We start from the raw sequence: 21,101 nt of genomic DNA, 5'->3' as shown, positions 1-21,101 counted from the left end.
AAGCATTAACACTGCATTCTGTAGAAAGTATCTGCTCACCGCACCCTTCCACTGCAAATCTGACTTAGTTTCTTACTTTGGAAATTGCCTATATTTTTTTACTTCAAAGAATGAACATCTAGTTTCAACTATTTCTTGAGCTGCAGCAGTATTTCTGCCTCCTCACACAGAGTTTAAGCTTTGTATTTTAAACACGATTTTTACAGGAGTTCACATCTTTGATTTTAAGCTTTTCTGTAGGAAAAATTGCTGCAAGTCACCAGGAACACATTATTCTACAACCTGCTTGAAAGTAGTTTTGGCTGGTTTGTTGTCACAATATGTTGAAAAGCCATTAGCTTCTTTCATATGCTTTTTGATGTTTGTGGTCTTCTAATCCAAACCACTAGAAATGTAGCCAAGTTGTTTGGCTGCTGGATATGCAGAAAACCATTTCATATATCACTAAAATGCAGCCTCCTTTGGAGCACAGCGTGTCCAGTACTACAAAGCTAACTTGGCCACATGATTTCTGGACAAGGTACTGATTTACCTTTTTATTTACTCATTTTACATTCCATGCAGCCCAGAAAGCCAGTTGTGTCCTGGGCTGCTTCAGAAGCAGCGTGGCAGCAAGTCAAGGGAGGTGATGCTGCTCCTCTGCTCTGCTCTCTGAGTCCAGCTCTGGGGTCCCCTCCCCAGGGGAGGCCACTGAGATGATCAGAGGGATGGAGCCCCTCTCCTGGGAGGAAAGGCACAGAGAACTGGGATTGCTCAGCCTGGAGAGGGCTCCAGGGTAATCTAACTGTGGCCTTCCAACACCTGAAGGGAGCCTGCAGGAAAGATGGAGAGACTATTTGCAAGAGCTGGAGTGACAGGACAGGGAAATGGCTTCTAAAGAAAGAGAGTAGCTTTAGATTAGATATCAGGAAGAAACTCTCCCCTGTGAGGGTGAGGAGCCCCTGGCACAGGGTGCTCAGAGAAAGCTGCCCCATCCCTGGAGGTGTTCAAGGCCAGGTTGGATGGGGCTTGGAGCAACCTGAACTACTAGAAGGTGTCCCTGCCCATGGCAGAAGGTGGAACGAGGTGATCTTTAAGGTCACATCCGACCCAAACCATTCTATGATTTATCATAAACCATGATCATTCATACCATGCCTTAGACAAATGAGTTATCACTTTATAAAGCTTTGGTGCATCCCAGATACTGGTTCCAAGTGGAATCTTGTGACTCCTGGCATAAAAACTTCTCTGAGGCACCCAGGACTCACATATGGATTTAGACTTGTTGAAATTCATAGATAAGTCATTCATTTCTGGTTAACGTGCCCTGCTGCCTTGCTCTGTGCCATCCCTTTGGGACATTGTAAGGACATTGGTCCTGCCCAAGGACACAGCCTGTGAGTGGATTGGCACCTTCAGGATTTGCAGACTGAAGAGAAACCACTGAAATCTTTTGAAAGGGAGACTGATGATCAGAACAACAATTCCTGCTTTAAACCAGGAATATCATCCTAGTTAGTATGGATAAGTCTAATTAGTCTCCTCCTTCTATCAAATAAACACATTCACCTTTTCCCTGTATTTCTTACTATAACCTTTTTGTCATGGCTTTCTGTCCACCTTCCTAGCTCCAGTGTTGCACAGTTTATTTGGGGTGCAGGTTATTTGAGGTGCAGGCTGTGTGCATGGAAATGCTGCAGCTCCTCTTGGAAAGTGAGGCTGCAGCAGGAGCTCAGCCAAATTATTAGAATAACAGAAAATGTGCACAGGGAAGAATCACAGGAAACCAGAGCTTTTTAAGTTCACTGCTCACCAAGCTGTTTATGGTTCATTTTTTGCTAAAAAGTCTAATGAGAAAAGTGTATACCCTGAGATTCCAGGACAGCTACAGTTTTTCTGCCATCCTAAATCTTCACAGGCACCAGTAAGATGTTTACTTGCAGTAGTTTGGGTTCTTGTCTGTTTAAATATCAAGCAGCCTTCAACAAGATTTAGTTCTAATATTTAAAGGTTGTGGGTTTTTTTTTCCCAGAGATAGAATTATTGTAATGTTTATACCATATTCCTTAATGTGGAGATAGGATCAGATGTGAATGTCTGCTTATAAAAGCAAAGTAATGACTTCCGTGAGATTGATTTACTGCACTTGAAACTAGTAATTAAAAAATAAATAAATAAAAAAAGAAGCAGCCCTGCAGTTTCTGTATTTTCAGATATTTCCAGGTCTTACTTTCCCACTATGGTTTTCACACAACAAACTCAGGCTTTCCCAGACCAGACAGATGTGGAATGTATCTGCTGGATTCCAAGGTCATGGAATTATCCCATGTGAGATTCCTGGCACAGAGGTGAAAAACTTTAAGCACCATGAAACAATTGTTGCCATAAAGAATTATATTTTGGCAAGCGTAAATCATAACAGATGTACGGTTTCTAACAAATAAATTTGCAGTTGTGTCGTGCACTGCCACACTGTGTACCCAGCAGTGGGGAGGATTTATTCATCTGACTTCAGATAACGCAAATATTTTTAGCCAGCATTTTAAAGTGGTGGATGCAAAGGCATGTGAGCTTTGTGGAGTTAAAAGTCCCTTTGAATGAAATGCCAGTTGAACAGGGGCTGGTTTTATTCCCAACTTGTGCTTTGCCACTGACTCCAGCTCAAACAGTAGCTCAAACCAGTGTAGTAGTGCTCTGAAACTGGAAAGAAAAGAGGTTTTTGCTGTTGTCTAGGTTACTGAGAAAGGTAGCGACAATAGTATTAAAAATAGTGGTTATGATCCTGTACCGCTCTCTTAAGTTCACCTTCCAGCTTGGCTGGGTGGCACAGTACCTCGAAGTCTGTAAGGCAGCTGCCAAAAATGCAGGGACCTGCAGCCTGCTGGGATTTCCAGCTGCCAGCCCTCCCCTCTCGGATCACTGGCATCGCTTGTCACGAGCGGGCGCCGTGTCCGGCGCACCCAGCCTGTCACGGGACACCCGCTGTGCCAGGGACTCTTTGGATCTCAGCTGCACTCTCAGAGCTTGCTGAGCTGCTGCCATATGGCCCTAATACTCATAAAGTTTGACATGGTTTAAGAAAAATGTGTGCACAGGCACAAACGTGTGCAGGTGGAGGAGGAGAGAACAGCAAAAGGTTTCTGACAGGGCCACGGAGAGCCTGAAGAACACAGCTTGTGGCTGCCCTTTATGTGTACAGCCTGTCATCTGCTCCTAGGACAGGCTGGTTGAAGTGGTGCAGAATGCATAGAAATAAATCTGCATGAGAAGTAAAACATTTCCAATTAATAGCTGGTTGAGCTGCCCAGCAATTGCATGCAGCAGACTAAAAATAAAAACCCTAAAAATAGAAGATAATTCACAGGAGACAATTCAAGGAGAAATGGACCCATGGTATCAAGGAGTTTGGCATTGAATTTTTGTTTTTAGCTTTAAAACACAGTATAGTTAATTGCAGATTTGTGGTAAGTTACAAAGGGTACTCCTCTGCAACTCCTTTGTGAAAAGCACTTATAAAAATCTGGGGATTTGTATTCTTCCTTATTACCCTGCTGGTTAGAGAGGAGGCGTGGTCAGGGCATCTGATTTTCAGTCTCACCTGTTCAGTCTGTGGGCAGAACATTGCCCTCCCTGTTTCCCCAACAGTGGGAACAACCCTAATGACACTTCTTAAAGGTGAGGAAAAGCTTAATGGGAAAAGGCATAAATATCTGTCACTACTGAAACCAGGCAATGGGAATAGCAAAATCACCAAATAAGAGAAAAAAACCCCACTGATAGTGCAGAAGGCCTTTCAGAATTAATACGTAGAGCTGTCTTATTGAAAGGAATGAGTGAAATTAATTGGTAGTGATTATTTTTCCAGCACTATCCTTGGCTGATCACATTGGAAACAGCCCAGTAGTCCTCAGTGGGGGCTGTTCCTTCCGTGCTTGCTGTTGACATTTCAAGTCAGGGCCACAAACTGGCTCCGGTCTGGGCAGGATCCGCTGTGAGTTCTTGATGAGAGTGTACTTGAGATAGTGTCCTGTAGGTGAAATCAGTGTTTCCAGCCCTGCTGACACTCCTGGCACGCTCTGGAGCGTCTCTGCACAGATGCAGTTCAAAGCCTGTAGGTGGAACAGTGTTTGTAAACTCTTCCTGCCATGGTAACCTCAGAAGGGCACCTGGTCCTACACAGAATTGGGCCTTTCTGTAGGAAAACTCAACTTGAGTCTTAAATTACACAATGAGCATCTGAAGATTTATGATTTAAAAGCTCCTTAAGAAGGAAAAGAAAAAAAGAAAAAAGAAAAATAATAGCCCAATTGTTTCCTGCCCTAAATCGTTGCTCTTTGACATTCTAACCTAAGAGAGACCCCTTTGGCACCTACCCCTGCGACAGGCAGGAGAACTACAAAGTAAACTCCTTCCATAGGGATAATGAAGTCACTGCCTTAGGCACACTCTGCTATCACACCTGATAATCTCTTTAAAACACAGTGCGATTAATTATTAATTAGGAAGATGAATGTTGTCTAGAAAAGGAGTTTCAAAGGCTACAAATCTGAACTGCTTAGTGTTACCAGGATTTTGTTGATACCGAAAATGTTTGTCAAAGGCAGTCTGCAGCGACTCCTAATGTACCCAATAAACAAAATATCCTGAATAAACAGAGCCAGCAGGCACCAGGGCTCTGTACTCTGCTTATTTTTAACTGCTCAGACATTGTTTCCCACAGAGCTCTTACAGGAAGGGGACGTTCGATTTTCTTGGTATCACCCAGTTGTGCTGGGGCAGCAGCATTTCCATTGGCCCTGCTACAGAGTTCCTCTGTGTTCAGGATCCATTTTTAATGGCCAGTTGACGTCAAAGATGGAAAGTTGGGTGTGTGACTGGGTCCCATCCTGAGAGGGATGGAGGTGAAGTATTTTGCTGAGTCAAAGAGACTAAAATGTCAGCTCAGTCCAGCTCTTGTTAAACTCAATCTAACTTCCATGGGCAGTGGATCAGGCTGTATATCCATGGGATAATGCTTCATAGGAAGCAAATGGCTGCTCCCTTTCTTCTTCCTACCAGCCATGCTGTCAGTGACTGCAGCTTTTGGCCTTTCCTTCCAACTCTTTCTCCAGCCCCACCAGTAACCACTGCAGTGCAGTCACCTCTGGTGAATTCTGCAAAACATGAAACCTCAGAAGTGATGTACGAGGGAGCATTTTCCTAACAATTTTGTGAAATTTCAGATTAGCCACTATTTCTAGTCTATTTTAAAGCTTTGCAGATTTTGTTCCTCATTTGTGGCAGAAACCAGGACAACTGTATGTAAATGCCGTGAGTTGCTATGAACCCAGAGAGTGGAGAATAATATATAATAGTTTAAAAATGTACAGTTAAAAAATACTGTCAAACCCAGTCATGACTCAATCTTGAGTCCGCAACCAAAATCAAGTCCTCTTGCTTCATCCTTCTGCAAGACCATTAATGCCAGATAGCTTTTTTATTAGGAAAACTAGTATTTTTGAAAAAGAGGTCTGATGGAGAGGAAAATAGTGTAAAAGCAACATGCACAGCCAATAGTTTGTGATGGAAAAGAGTTTTCACCTGGATTTGGCCCGTCCATATAGTATGAGATAATAATTTTATAATTAAACATTTGTAAGAGTTTTAATAATTGTGGTCCTTTTAATGTAACCTTTTAACCAGCTCATTCCTTCTTTCTTGCATGAACATCTCATGAAGGTCACAGGGTTTTTATCCTCACCACACCTTCTCATGAGGTGTGTGAAGCAACCTCTGTGTTGCATGGTGTGATCTGAAGCAGAGAGCACAAGAATTGGGATAGTTCTTCATTCCTGAAAAAACAAATGATGGGAATTAAACACCTCGAAGGACCTACATGATTTTGTTTATGGAAGATCTAAGGCAGAGAAACAATGGGAACCTGTGGACAGCACCCCATCATTAGTGGACCATCCTTATTCCTTTAGGTTAAATGTTACCACCCAAAAATGATGGGTGTTATTTTATACTGCAGGTTCTGTGGAAGTCACTTGCACTTTGTATTGGCAGAAATGCCTTGATTTCTTCCCTTGTTTTTGTAGAAAGGTCTCTTTCATAAATCAAAGGTTGGCAAATAATAAAAACCCAAGATTATTTACTGGCTAAAGGAATATTTGCAGTGTCTTTGGCTACATAGTTCAAAGGATTTTTCTTCTTTTGGAAAGTAGCCCTAGAACTGCTGATCCTTAGCTCTAACATAAAAGCTGTCCCAGGAATGATGCTATCAGCAGTCCCTGAGGGCTGAAATGGCAGCTGAGGAGTGATGTGCTGGTGGTCTTCCAGGACACTGCGAGTGAGGACATTGCTTATGTCAGCACCACGATGTACACACAGGACCTGCTGTGTTACTCTGTCTTTGGGATATTGATAAATCTACCTCTTCAAACACAATTCCCAGGAGGATGCAGTGCAGCCATACTGTTCCCAAAGGCTTAAAAGTAGTTTTCCCAGCCTCTTTTTCCACATGCTGTACCCAGCATAAAAAAAATATGTATAAATGTTTCCCTGGTTCACTTTTGACATGACAACTTGTGTAGGAGTCTCCAGTCTCATTCAGCTGTAATTTAAAACATCTGATCTGTAAACCCATAAAATTGAAGTTTATGCTGGAATGACAGACACACCCTGGCCCTGCACCACTATGGGATATGTGGAAATCAGGGAAATCATTTGGTGTGCAGAGAAGTAAACCCCAAAGCTAGTAATTGGCAGTTTCATTCTTAATATATACATGCCCCATTTGAATTTGCATAAAAATTGGAGTGCAGGATTTTCTGTGTATTCAAAGCAGCCTGTGACTTCTTCCTGAACTAATACCACTTTAGGGTATGGTTGGTGCTCTTTAGTCCTGTCCAGTAGTGTCTTCCTACCAGGGCAGTCTGCAAATGCATTGGAGGTTCACAGGGAATGAAAAGCCTCTCCATGGGAATAAGGAGAGCAGCACAGGCTGTTTACCCCTCAAGGTTTTCAGGATCCCCATAAGCTCCTTTGGCACTGGAGCCTGAGCTCACAAGCCCTGATTCAAAGCACTTAGTCAAGGTGAGCAAAAACTTTATGGCCTCAGGCATGTTAAATCTGAACTGACATTAAAGGCATCTGCTGTGTCAGGAGCTGGGAGCTTCTCTGTCTTCAAGCAAAAACACTTCAGTGTAAACAAGACCTGAAATATGGTGGTGCTCAACCTAGAGGAAGAGAAATGGAGAACTTCCCAATCCCTGCTGGAGTTTATCCCTTTCTCTGGATCATGTTAAAGCTGTTCCTTAGTGGAATAGCTTTTGTCTCTCCTCTGCAAAGATATCATAGAGTTGACTGCAGATTTGCTGCAAGAATATAGCCCTTAGGGCTCCTTCATTAGCTGTGCAGTGTGGGTTTTCTGGAGCACGCAAGACCCTTCTCAGTGTGCTTCAGAATGAGGCAGTTTTGAGTTTGTGAGGTTTTTTCTTCTGAATTTCAGGATTTGGTCCTTTGGATACACAAGATTCACCAACTGAGAGAGCTTTCGATGGGGGATTTTCCCAATCTCTGTAATAAACTCTCTTCTCTCCTTCCTCCAGTTTACTCCAAGTTTTATTTCTTGCTCAGAAGCTGCTGCCCTCGCTGGCCACAGCTGCTCTCCCAGCTCTGGTCACAGCATTAGTTATGAGACTTTAATGACAATGTCTGCCTCAGCCTTTTGCTTGGTCTGGTTACTTCAGCATCTACAGAATGTTTTCACAAAGAAGCAGATGGTGGTAGGAGTAATTGGGCTGTAAAACAGCATTAGCAGCTAAAAACGATTTTCACCAGAAAGGATTCTGCGGGCAGGGTGAGGGAGGTTCAGCACTGTTTTCGTGTTTTCTCTCCCATACATTCACCCCTGCCCTGGCTGTAGGTGGTAGCTCTCTGCTTCCAGGAGATGAGCCCTGTCAGGTCAGTCACAAATATGAACAGTTGATGAATAACCCATTATAAAGTCACTTTTATGTTGACTCAGTGGACGTTTCCTGGCTTCAGAGAGAGGCAAGATAATGGCTAGCTTTGTAGAAAGAAAGAATCTCTAAAATGCAACATTTTTTTCCCTTTGTGACTTTTATTGCTTTGTACACTGACATGTCTGAGGGAGGAAAACAGGGCCTTGTTGCCAATAATCCACAGCGCTTGGCACAGACGATCTTTAAAATCTGGCACCGAGATGAATATTAATTCAGTTGTTTTCCCACAGAAGCTACTGATTAGTCAAGGCCAAGTATCCCTGAGATGATTCATTAAAACCAACATCTGAGCCCACCTTTACTGAGTAGCTCTGCTTCTTGTCACCCCTGGAACAGGTGATGGAATGTGTAATAGAAGGGGCGACCAAAGTCCCAGAACAGAGTAAAGATAAAAATGCTGAGAAACCCCAAAGGCTATGGTGCAATCACTTCCCAGTTTTCTGGGCATGGAGCCAGGACAACTAGCCAAGGGGGATCACACCCCAGGCAAGGGATTCCTCCCATGGCTCAGAGCTTGTATCCTTATTCCTCTGTCACCATCCCCTTGCTCCCAGGCGTCCCAGTCCCAGTTGGCAGCTGGTGGTTTGAAGAAGAGTGGCACTACTGTGGCAGTGGTGCTGCGGTGTCCCTCTGTCTGATGATGGGGGATGATGATGATGATGGTGATGATGATGAAGTCATGAGTGCCCCAACATGTGATATGCCTCTACTGGACACCTGCGTGGTCTAGGCTGATGGTAGCTCGGCTGCTGTGGCTCAAGGGCAAGAATTTGAAGTCAATATATACTATAAAACTTAAAGTCTTTCAACAGACAATGCTTAACAAAACAAGAAATCTCATTTTTTACTTCTTTGTGCAAAACCCATTTTATTTCACCTGAGTATTGCAGGGGTCTTCATGCACAAAGCAAATTGCAGCTGGTACAATTTCTTTTAGCTTTTCACTGTGTTTACTGGTCTCTCTCTGTGTGAATCTTGACTTCTTCCATTTAATAACAGCATTTCTTTTACCTCAAGAAGAATACATAGGTACAGCACAGGTTTAAGGCAGGCTATATCAAAGAAACACTGAAGGGAAAGATTGTCTGAGGTACTGCAGTAGGAGGATGAACAAAATGACTGAAAGGTCTTCCCATGTCAGACATCTATGATTTTAAATACTGAACGATCAAGACAAAGGCATTTCCTGGTGATTAATGATGGGCTGGGTGTAGTCATGTCTGGGCCTTAACCCTGGCCTCCTGTATATCCCTAGGAAATGCCCTGTGGCTTAGTTCTTTCTGCTGTTTTAAGCTACACTTGGCTTATGATTGATTGTCGTCTTTAAAAGTACCTTAATGTTTGTGGCTATTTTGGTGACTGCTCTAGACAGCTTTGTTCCTCTCTCCCGGGTCTGGGTGTTATTCCTAAACCCATAGTCCTAAACTAATATAAACATGTCTGAATAGCAGAGAGCTGGGAGTTTAGGCCTATGTAGGGCAGTTTAATGCAGGTGTGATATAAAACACACAGCAACCTGCAGGTTGTTTGGTATCAGTGGTGGCTGTAGAGATGATGTCCAGGACTTCTGCCAGCTGGGCAGTGACAGGTGCTTTCCATCTCTGCTAAAATTTGATGTGCTGTTGGGAATGATGGCCAATAAGATGAACGTTATATTGACAATGTAGTGATGATCACTGACAGTGTCAAGGTGCTTTTGGCAGCACTGCTCTCTTAAGGAGACTGAGTGAGTATCAGGGTGCAGAGCTTGTTACTCTAACATTGCCTTTAGAGTTCCTTTGACTTTGTATTATTAATCCTGACCCAATTGCCAACGTGTTGGCTTCCTAAAAATCTCATTAAATCAATGCAACTCCAAATGTACTGAGTCACAACCAAATTAAAAAAGCTGGATGTGTAAAATGTTGCATATTTGTTCTCAAAAGCTCTCAGCAGCTCATTGTTTTGGGCATTGCCTTGTGCTGTATTTATAGTGAATTCTAGTGGAAGCAGAAAATAACTGACTTGCTCAAGATAAGCAAAGCAAACAGCCACCACTTTTCCAGTCAGTGAAAACCTGGGGCTGCTCTGGCAGCCTGTTCCCACCATCAAAACTGGCTCATCAGGAGGGATAGCCAAGAAGGGAGAGTTTTCCAAACTGGACCAAATTTGCTTGACAAGTGAACTGATTTGTATGACCCTTTTTTGAAGTGGAGGGTGAAGCATTGGCTGACAGGCCTCCCAGATTCACCAGGCAATCACTGTTTCATAGAATCATAGAATGGTTTGGCTCAAAGGGGCCTTAAATATCAACTAGTTCCAGCTCCCAGGAATTTCCAGGAAATTTTGAGCTTTTGGCTCTCCTTAAATTAAGTTAATGATTTGGAGATGGAAGCAGATATGATTAAGTAAGATGCAACTTAATATTGTTGTAGCTGTTATAGTGTAAGAACATGGCCCATACAGTGTTTGCAGACAGGTGAATGGTGGATTTTATTAGATTTACCTGTGGAAATAGGCAACCTGAAGACAGACATGTGCCCGAGAGCTCTTGTCCCTTTTTCTAGCTCTGCTTGTTGATCTAATAAAATATATTACTTCCACAAACCTCATCTTGCCTGCAATTAAATGAAATCCTCCCAGAATCATACTGTGTGACAGATCTTTTAATTCATTTCAGACCCGCTGCAGCTCCATCCAGTCCCTCTGCTTCGCCATGGGAGCAGCAGTGTTTTGTGCCACTGCACAGCCCCTTGCTTCTCCTTTTGTAGTAACTGTGCACAGATTTGATAGCAACACATTAATGAGGATTTGTGTGGCTGTGGAGAGAGGGGAAACTTATCTTTTGAACGTGTGAATTATGGAGTGTGCGGGTTAACAAAGTGAGAAAGAGCAAAGGTATGTTCAGAGCTGCCATTGATGGAGTTAATGGCAATCGCAGATGATCAGCCTGACCTTTCCATCTCTAATTCCATACACTACACTGCCCTTTGTGCTGGGTGGTGAAGAGGAAAATAAAATAGGCTAGAAAAACTTTCTAAGCTCAAAACTAGGATAAAAATGTCACATTTCGAGGCCATGGGAGAAAAAATGTCACCTGTGCTTTTTTAGAAAAAGCAGAAAGTAAAAAAAGTATGAAATAAAATTGGAAATATAAAGTAGTAACCTCCTGATTATGAAAATTGAAGCTATTTTCTTATAATTTTAATAACATCTTCTTTTTAATAATTATCCTTTACCCCAGGTGGAGCCTCACTATATTCTTTATTTATGACTATATCTTTAAAATGGGTGGTTAGAACAAGAAAACCAAACAATCAGTATGACTGACTTTTAAACAAAAAAGTTTCTGAAACAGTGCAGTTTCTCATCCCACCTCCTGCCCCTGGTGAAGCCCATCCTGCACTGCCTGAACCACCCAGGGGTAACACGAGCTGCCACATTCTGCCTTGTGCTGCCTAGGAGTGAATAGAGGAAAAAAATACAGGATTTCAGTTTTTAGCACCATGAATCATACTTGCCTTTTGTAACCAGGCTCTTTAGGCCAACTGCTGGCTATAGGATTCATACTTAAATATAAAAACAGGGCTCTTGAAGCAATTAGTGCTTGTAAGTACCTGCAGGATAAGGCCTGAGAATCCCAGTGTTGATCCAGATGGGCCACACTCTAGAATGTCTCCCTCATCTATCTGTAGGGTGTGAGAATTTAAAAGCGAAACATCTATCAAAATCTCATTACTTTAGAGAGGATGGGAGCTCATGGATTATAAACCTTAATTTATTTTTTATATCTTAAATCATGGTGCCATATCTAAGGCATAAATTTTTGCAAAACAAACTGCTGAAGCATTTTGAAGGAGTTAAATAAACACTCCCGGCACTGCTCCGGAGCAGTGCCAGAGGGAACAGGCAGGTGCGTGGGGTGAGGATGGCAGAGAGGTGCTGATGGCACAGTGCTTTGGGAACTCCTACTCTTGTTGTTTTTGCAATTGGAGGCTTGTATTTACTCAGAGGGGAGGAGAGAAGGTTAATGCTATCAGTTTCTGGGAATACAGGCACTCCCCAGTGACTGAAAGAGAATATTCCTGGATCCCTCAAAGACCATAATTTCACTCCCAAGTGTCTGCTAGCAGAAAGACATGCCTGTCTGCCTTCAGTTTAATATCATCACAAAGGGCTGATTTATTTAATGGTGTCAAGCTTCCCGACAGCCTTCGAGTTCGTGCTCTGTAGGGTTTGCTTGGTGGTGTAGGAGGCTGAAATGGGTATCAGTGTACAAGGCAGCATTTTAAGTTGAGCAGCACTAAGCAGCCTGATCCTGCAAATCTAGGATCATGAAGCTTGTTTCAGAGATTCATCTTGCCAAGTTTTGTGTGTCATTTAAGGAGAAGTCTTTCCAATAGAGACAAAATGCATTTGGGAGTGAGAGTGATGAGCTCCTGAACCCTTGTTAGAAAATGCCCTTACCTCCTGGGACAGGGCCCAGAGGATTTACTCAGTCCTATCATCTGTGGGAGGTGGGGGATCCTAAAGCACAAGAAAGACGGAAAAATCAAAAACTCTACCACAAGTATGTGACAAGTAAAATGAAGTTAAAAACAGCCACAAAACATGGGATGAGGGCAAGGTTAGGGGTCAAAACTGAATTCATGACAACTTTATCAGATATATGGTTAATGAAGGACTGCTTCTGTAATATTTTATTCTGCATTATTTTATTTTGTAATATTTTATTTTGTTCTTTATTATTTTATTTCTGTAGTATTTTTGCCCTATTTACAATGTTTGGCTACAACTGGACTCCTCCTCTACTAGAGTCAGAATAGTGCTGATTCCAGAGATAAGACACACAAAGTGAAGGTGATAAAGACAGGCAATTATAAAAGCATCTTTGTTTCCCAGGGTGGACAGCCTTCCCCTGAAGGTCACTCTGACAATGTTCCAGGATGTACTTGTGGAGCTGGTGGCTGCTGCAGGAGGGGCCAGGCAGTGTAATCAGAGCTGACATCTGGGTGCTCTCTGTCAGGGCTTCAGGAAGCTTGTTTTGCTCTGAGATAGACCTGCTCTCACTGGGCAACGGGAAAAGCCAATGTGACTGTTAAAACAAGAGTGGAAAAAATATGGATCTGGAATATGCACTGCTTTATCCTGCCAAGCCAAGTGTTTATTGTGGAGGCCAGACACATCTGCCCTTCTCCAGCAGATATGGTGTTTCTTGGATTAAAAAGGCTGACCGTAGTGGAACAGTGGAAGAAATTGCTTCAGAAGGCTGACTTATTGGAGTCCTATATCACATGGACCCTGTCAGAAAAATATTAGCCACAATAAAGGCTGACACTCAGGGAGATGAAAGCAATATTGCTTGATATTGTGATTACCTTTATAGCAACATGCTGAAGGTGAGCAGTGGGGAATTGAGTCCTTTCTTCATTTGACCTGGGTGGTCACTATGATTACTTCTGGGACTTTTTTTTTGTTTTATGTAATAAAACATCTGTAATAAAAGATTTTTTTAAAAATTAGTTTTAGGAAAGGAACGGATTGCAGGCAGCTATTTGGGTCAAGGGGTTCAGTTTTTGCCAGGCTCCAGATGGAGATGAGAGGAGGATAGGGGCTGGAAGTGACTCTGAAGCTGAATCCATCTACACTGTAAAAGCAATGAGAACAACATCAATTTACTGAGCTGCACCTGATCCAAAGTTTGGCAAGAAAGGGATGGATGCAGGCATTATTCCCTGTGTGGGGTATTTCTGAGAATGCTGCTTGTGAATGTGGGTCTGCTCTGAAAGCTGCAGCAAGTGTGAATGACAACGCTCATCACGCTATCTCTGCATTTTCATGCCCTTGCAGATTTACTGGAAGATCTTGGGAAACTGCAGTGTTGGTGGAACAATTTAGTTATATCAAGGAAAAGGATTTTTTTTTGGAAACTTGACAAAAGAAATAAAATCTACCTACTGGAGGGGTGCACAAGTTTCTTTTGGTGGAAGGACACTGCAGGATATTTGCAGACAGTGAATGTTCACTGAACACTCTGCACTGGAGGGAGGTTTATTTTTTTCAGTTAAAATCAAAATATGTTAACATTTGGCCTTTCCCTATGCTTTGGTTTGGACTCAGAAGATATTCTCATATGCTGCTGTAATTTTTTTCCAGAAAAGCAGATACCTTCCCTGTTCCTCTACAAAAGCTTTATGCCACAATAATTTAAGATTTCCTCCAGGTCAGAATATTTCTGCATGTAAAACTCTTTGAAGGTTTAAATAGATTGTAACTGAGTTTTGACATGTATTAGCACGTGTCAGGTACAGCAGTTATTAAGGGTAGTGGAGACAAGGCACATTCCATCTCTCCAGAGACTGACTTGCAGGTGTCCAGATCACTACAGGCCACAAGCGGGCAAAGCCTCTAAAAAAAAATCACCCTTTGTTACAACAAGCATTAAAAATGTCATTTGCCACCCATTTCAGCAATAGGTCAGGTGAGGAATAAGCTCTAGTTGCTCTTACAAAATCATGTTCCAGGATTATTATTGGGAAAATTTCCTTTTTATTTCTTTTAATGTAAATATTTTCTGTGTGTGTCTCTCTCTCTAAGGTTCTGCATCCACACAGAACATATTTTTAAATTATATTAAAGTATACATTTATGTTAAAGCATGATGCACTTTGTTCCTGGGTTCTATCCTGTTCTTCTCCTCTTTATGAGCTGAACATGTCTGCATCCAAACAATTCATAACAGAGAAATTGTTTGATGGATTTTTTTTTTTTTTGATCCTTTAATTCCTTTCAATCATATATCAGGAAGGAGTGGGATATGCAAAAGGAAATACTCAGGCCTGGGTACTTTTTTAAACAGAACATGTTTGAGCAAAGCCAACTGACTCCCTGCCCTTCTCTTCCCAGGGCACAGCCTCCGTCCTGCAGCGCAGGTCTGACAATGAGGAGTACGTTGAAGTTGGAAGACTTGGTCCCTCAGATTATTTTGGTAAGAAAATTCAGCTAAGCATGGTTCAGAAAGACAGGCACGTCTGGGTCAAGCACTTATTGTCTTAATTAGTGTTCCACTCTTACATGCGAGGGGTTGTGCACAGGTCAGCCGCTGCTCTCAGCGATGCTCTGAGATTTCAGGGAAGCTGAATCCATTCCATGGTTTACACCAGCGTAGCTGACAGGAGACAGATCCCAAATCAGCAAAACAGTCTGAAAGCATTTGTTTTCAAAGGCATTTTACACACATGCATTATGCATGTGTAATGCATTTGTACTGTCAGCAGAATTATGTAAAGTGTCTATCAAGAGATATATAAAGGGAGATGTTCTACTAGCAGAGCAATGGGATGGTGCAATATGCACCCTCTGAAAGAGAGGAGGGCATGTGGCAGTGTGTTGTCTCTTTTCCAGGTGAGATAGCCTTGCTGCTCAACCGGCCCCGGGCAGCCACGGTGGTGGCACGTGGACCCCTCAAGTGTGTGAAGCTGGACCGGCCCCGCTTCGAACGAGTGCTCGGCCCCTGCTCCGAGATCCTCAAGAGAAACATTCAGAGATACAACAGCTTCATTTCGCTCACTGTCTAAATGATTCCTCTGGAAAGCTGCCTTCATGTGACCTTGTGCACTTAAAATTTGCTCTGTGCAGCTCCACAGCTTTATGAAGAAAAAAAAAAGAAGTTTGCATTTTATGTGTATTTTTTTCTGTTTATGTCACCTAGTGGATGTCAGCTCAAATCTCATGTATCATGGAAATGGAACAATAACTGGGTAAGACTAGCTTTGAGGAAGATTGGGGCTCTTTTGGGCTCTTGGCTTGCAGACAAGATTTTTACCCATTGTTGGTTCATATTGGTTAAAACTGTGGGTTCAACTATTTAAAATACATATTAATTTCTGTTTTCTTTATTATCTTTAAAGCTGGTCTTACTCAACTTTTCTCAAGGTTCTTTGATCGTGTGATGTGAAAGATGTCCCTGCCCATGGCAGGGGGTTGGAAGTCGATGGCCTTTCAGGACCTTTCCAACCCAAACCAGTCTGTGATTCCGTGATATCTCTCTGCCTGTCACTTCTAAAAGACTTTTCACTGGTTATGGACTGGGGGGTTCCGAAATCTTACGGAATGAGTGGCAGTCTCATTGATGAGATGCAATTTAAAGGGGAAGGTTGGAGGAAGCTTTTTGATCATTCCAGCAAGCCAGGGAAAAGTAAAGCTTTTGAGTGATTTTGTTTGTGGCTTAAATATAGGGGCCATATTCCTCCATGTCACAAACCCTTTTGGGTCTGCTTTGTAGGATATGCTCAGGCAAACAGCCTGCTTCAGTCTTCTGAGTGAAGAAATCAAGGGACAGTGTTTTGTAAGAATTCAAATGGAGCCTTTAGGACCTAAGTTATTTGTCCTCAGCCTTTTTTAAACGAGGATTTACATTAGAGTCCTTAGAAGTCCAGTGGGGACTTCTCTGCTGAATTAAGTTGACTTCAAAACTCAGCAGAATGTCCTCAGCCACTTCTCTGAACATTACATGAAATGCTGAAGAGATGGTGCCAGGTGCACTTCAGGGACAAATACAGTAGCTTGTTTTTAATAAGGTCCACTTAATTAAATTCAAATGCCTTTCTTCTAGCATATGACTACGTTTTAGAATTTTTAAAAATTTTCTGAAAGCCAAATAAGTGCTTCAAAATGCTGCTTCTCCTCCAAAAGACAGGTATTGTGTAACAAAGAGCATCAGGATCCTGGAGCCCAGGTCCCTCCAGGGGTCTCATCATGGCCTTGCTGGCAGTCATTGCTGCCCTGCCTACACACGGGGCTCCTTCTGAGTGGGGCTTTTTGCAGATCTCTCAAGGCTGGGGATCATTGCTGCCCTCAAGGATGGGATCATTGGGACTATGATTTGCAAAGCTTTACCTTTGCAGGTAAACTTGTCATTGCCAGCAGCAGCAAAGCTCTGCATCTCAGCCACTCTAAACAGCACTGCCTGCCCTTCACTTGGGCCAAAACTCTACTTCTTCTTTACAATAACTTTCTTATGAGTAAATACAAGCTTTCTGTACCTTTGACATGCCAAGGGTTAAGCAGTGAAATACGGCCCAAATCTCCCTTTTGAAACTACAGGTGTAGCTGAACTTGGCTATATGGCTAAAATGAGTCCTACTGACACACAATTGCTTTTTTCTTTGGAATTAACAAATGCTAATTGGACACTTTCCTGTTGACTCCCACCAAGGGCCCAATATTCCAGTAGCTGCCCACAGTGGTTCTCACAGAGCTAAAAAGCTTCTCAGCTTCACGCTCTTCTCATCACTTAAAGGTGCTTAATTTATTTTAGCATAATTTCAGTGGTCCTGTTAGTGTATATTCATTGCTGTTATTTATTATGATTATGTTATGCTTCTTGCACGTGTTATTAAATATGACCATTCACAGTTTCCAACCTTGCAATTTTTATCACGTACATTTATATAGGCAGACCCCCATTCTATATAGATATGTCAATGTATACGCATTTGGTTATCTGCTGCACTGTTTTTGTATTCTCTTGTGCAATTTTTAAAAGAAATATTTTTTAAATGTTACCAGTCACTCAAGTATGTTCTTTTACTTGTTGCATTACTGTTGTGTTGGTAAAAAATTTGTGAATGTTTCGCATAATATGCAGGACACATCTCTTGTCAAATACCAAGTATAAGCCTCATTGTTTAGAAGTTACTCGAGCACACAGACACACTGCAGATTCTTTGCTTTAAACCTTTACAGCTCATGGAAAATACATTTGAATTATGGTTCTGTTATAAGCAATCTCAAGAGAAATGTAACTGTCTAACACCAGGATTCCTGTGCTTTAAGTGGAACAAAATGATATTCAGTGACATTTTGAAGATAATTGTAATATTTGCAGTGGATGATGGGACAATGATTATGGTATGAATAAAATTCTTCTACGTTATAAGTGGCCATTGTGGGTTTATTGCTAATGGAAGTTTGTGTGAGTAGATGTCATGTTCCAGTTAAAATCTGTATATCATCAAAACTTTGAGCTCCACTGAAAATAATCAGATGCAAAGGGACAAAAAATAGACCAAGATTCCCAGTGCTATATATAGTAATGGAAACCAAACTGGTTTTGTGGAGGATTAGCATGAAGGAAAAAAATCATCTGTTTAAATGTAACCATATATGTCTATATAAAGAAATAGGGGTCCGATGTGTCTCTTGGACCTTCCTGTTGTTGTCCAGGTGCCAGCTGTGAAACCCTCAGGACTGATGCTGAGCCTGTTGTACGGCCAGGGTGTACACCTGGGAAAAAACAGGCTCTTTCCTTCTCAAATACCACTGCTGCTCCTTTTCCCCCAGTATCACAGGCAAAGCCCACGGTCCCAACCACACCAGGCATCTGTCCCAGTCATTCCTCTCAACTTTTGGACGCACATGGATTTTTAGAGCCGCCACTGCCCTGGGACTGAAGCACAGCCCCATTTTTGGCACCAGGGATGTATTGTTCTGCTTCCATGGCTTGTGTTCTTGCCACAGGCTGGCCAGGAGCTACACTGAGAAAAACTTCTCAGAGTAGGCAGAGCCTCCAAAGGAACCACCTGTACCTCATGCATCAAGGTGCAGACATGGGTTGAAGAACTGGAGAGCGTGGCTTCTGGGTGACGAGGTGTTCCATGTGCTGTTAGTGTCATCCCACCTACCAGAGCTCTGGGTGGCTACTTCAGTAGGTGTGTTACAGTCCAAGTTTGGCTCCAGAGCTGGAGCTGTCACCCCAGAGCAGAGGGCAGGGCCAGTGGTTCACTCCTTGCAGCTTCTGTGTGGTGGCCCCTGCACAGAAATCTTGGGCGGCTCTGACATCCAAGGGCTGTGCAGCTTTCCATTTTTGGAATGTGTTATTTTTCCCCCCTTTGCTACGATTCAGGAGGGAAGGACTGGTCTTTCCAGAGAATTACTCACATTATGCAGTAATCAAAAGTGACCATTCTCTCTGAGGTCCGTCCAGGCGGACATTACCAGCCCACGCTCCCCAGAAATGAGCATCTCACCACTCCTCATTGTCCTTCCTTTTTTGGTCGGTTTTAATTGTATCACAGACATTTCAGGACTCCTGAGACAAAAGAAAAGACTTTTTTTTTTTTTTTTAATGGAAACTAATTGCACCTCAGGTTTTTACAAGGCCATGTGGCTGACCAGGCTTTGGTGTGTGTATCACATTACTCTGGCTGGCTCAGGCACTCCCACTGCTTCGTGGCACTACATTGGTGCTAAAGTGGTGCTAAAGTCGTTGAGTCACATGAATCCTGTGAATCCTTTCTTGATCATCAAGCAAACACGGCCTGACACCATGTTACCTATTCAGGTATTGGTGGGAAACAAGAGCTGTTGGAGAACCAAGCAACCCCAGCTGGTTATTGGCTGCTAGGCTGTTTTTCTTGCAGTCAGTGGTCTTTGGAAGTGAAGTCACCACACAAAGGGTGACATTTCTCCTATTGTGAAAGTTGCACAAGTTGTGTGCATCCCATTCAGTTTTAAGTCTTAAATGGTGCATAAATCCTTTCACTGCCCTATTTATGGGAGAAGTGTTTGTTCTTTGCACCCATTTCTGTAGGGCAAAGAAGATATTATCCTGTGCAGCAGCAACGCCATGATGACCTCCTCAAAGAGTAGGTAACTGAGAACCTACAAAGAGTAGGTGACTGCTTGAAGTTTCACAGCTGATATTCCTAAGACCAGTTCACTATGTAGAGACCAAATTATCCCCTCTTACATTGCCAGGCATGTTTTTGTAACTTGTTTCCAATGATTTGGCAACTCTGACTGGAGCTTCAAGTGCACACGACTGCTCAGAAACTCATAAGAACATTTCCAGACAGAGTCACTTCTGTAGGTCCCTCTTCCCTCTGGAGAAAGAGAGCATATTTGGATACAAGCATATGTGTAGCCTTGAAAATCTGATGTTACGGGAATACGTTGGCTTGGATGCTCCTCCTCCTCCAGGGATTTCTCTGTGGCTCTTTGCTGCTCCGCAGAGTTGTATCTGGGATGCAGCACTCCACAACAAGCTGGCCTTTTCTCTCAAAACACTGCCTGGCCGAAGGAGCTGGCATCTGCAGCCATCTGGTATTTTTCTGAAGGCTGAGGATGTTTTTTGTGCTTGATCAGGCTCCAATACCAGAGTGATTCTTCTGATGTCTAAAAATCTGGATTGAGTTTGTAAAAAAGAGGCTGCATTTTGCCTAGGCAAGGCAAGCAAAGCATGAGTGTCTCCTTGGGCTGCTTTGACTCCTATCTCAGATGTACAAGGGAAACTTTTCCATTCTGAGTGTGTCAGCTCCTCCCCAGCTGTGCTTTAATTCTTGTTTTCAAGTCATTCTCTGCACAAGTATCACAGACAGCCTCCACAGCCCAGACCAGTTGTAGCATACTTCCCATGTTCCTGTGCTTTAGCAATTTGAAGTGTGCAGTGTTCCCTTTAAAAAGTTGTGAGATCCTATGGAGGAAAAAAATAATCATGTTACCCAAGAAGACTGCTCCTATTCCAGTATAAACTGCCTCCAAACGTGGAACAGTGGCGTGCCATGTTGCTGCATGGGCCAGCAGTGCTGAATGAATTGGCAGATGCTGTGCTGCTGTGTGATCTCTGGGAGCTGGGCTGTGAGAACGCTGCTCCTCTGCTCACAGCTTCGGTTCAAAGCTGAGAGAGTTGTTTTGCCAACAAAGTGCCCCCCACCCAAGCCCCAGTGGGATAAATGGAGCCTCGTACTGCCAAGACTCACTGGGTGCATTCACCTTACCCTCGGTGGGTGCTGACAGCCTCCTCTCTTCCCAGAGCAGGCAGTTGGAAATAGGATGTATAGACTGATGATGAGGTAGGGAATTTCTCACCACTGCCTGCTGTTACTGGCGCTCTGGATGTTCATACTGCTGGCTCCAGGGAAATCAAGCCTTTCTGGGAAATGGCTACTCCCTATCCTCTTTATACAGAATATGTATTGTTATTATTTGAAAGCACTTTTGTATTGCCCTTAGACTACAAGCATGGCGATTGTTCCATTAGAAGACATCATGGTGCATAGCAGTGAAATACGACGTACAGTACCATGCAGTATGTATATTCCAGATAAACTGGGAAACAGTGAAATGGAT

At 42.8% G+C, this 21,101-nt stretch overlaps 1 protein-coding gene across 2 annotated transcripts in view; it reads left to right on the top strand.

The window, feature by feature from the left end:
• Positions 1-17,910, top strand: part of PRKAR1B (protein kinase cAMP-dependent type I regulatory subunit beta) — a 92,833-nt gene extending 74,923 nt beyond the window's left edge. For both annotated transcript variants that reach the window (XM_053957833.1, XM_053957832.1), the window contains exons 10-11: positions 14,877-14,958; positions 15,375-17,910. In XM_053957833.1, coding sequence (XP_053813808.1) covers positions 14,877-14,958; positions 15,375-15,547 — 255 coding nt within the window. In that variant the 3' untranslated portion in view covers positions 15,548-17,910. The remainder of the gene's footprint in view (positions 1-14,876; positions 14,959-15,374) is intronic.
• Positions 17,911-21,101: the final 3,191 nt, after the last annotated feature.

Source organism: Vidua chalybeata, chromosome 16 (assembly GCF_026979565.1).
Source record: "Vidua chalybeata isolate OUT-0048 chromosome 16, bVidCha1 merged haplotype, whole genome shotgun sequence".
NCBI lineage: Eukaryota > Metazoa > Chordata > Aves > Passeriformes > Viduidae > Vidua > Vidua chalybeata.
The sequence above is the reverse complement of the archived record's forward strand: the minus strand, read 5'-3'. Positions and strand labels throughout refer to the sequence as shown.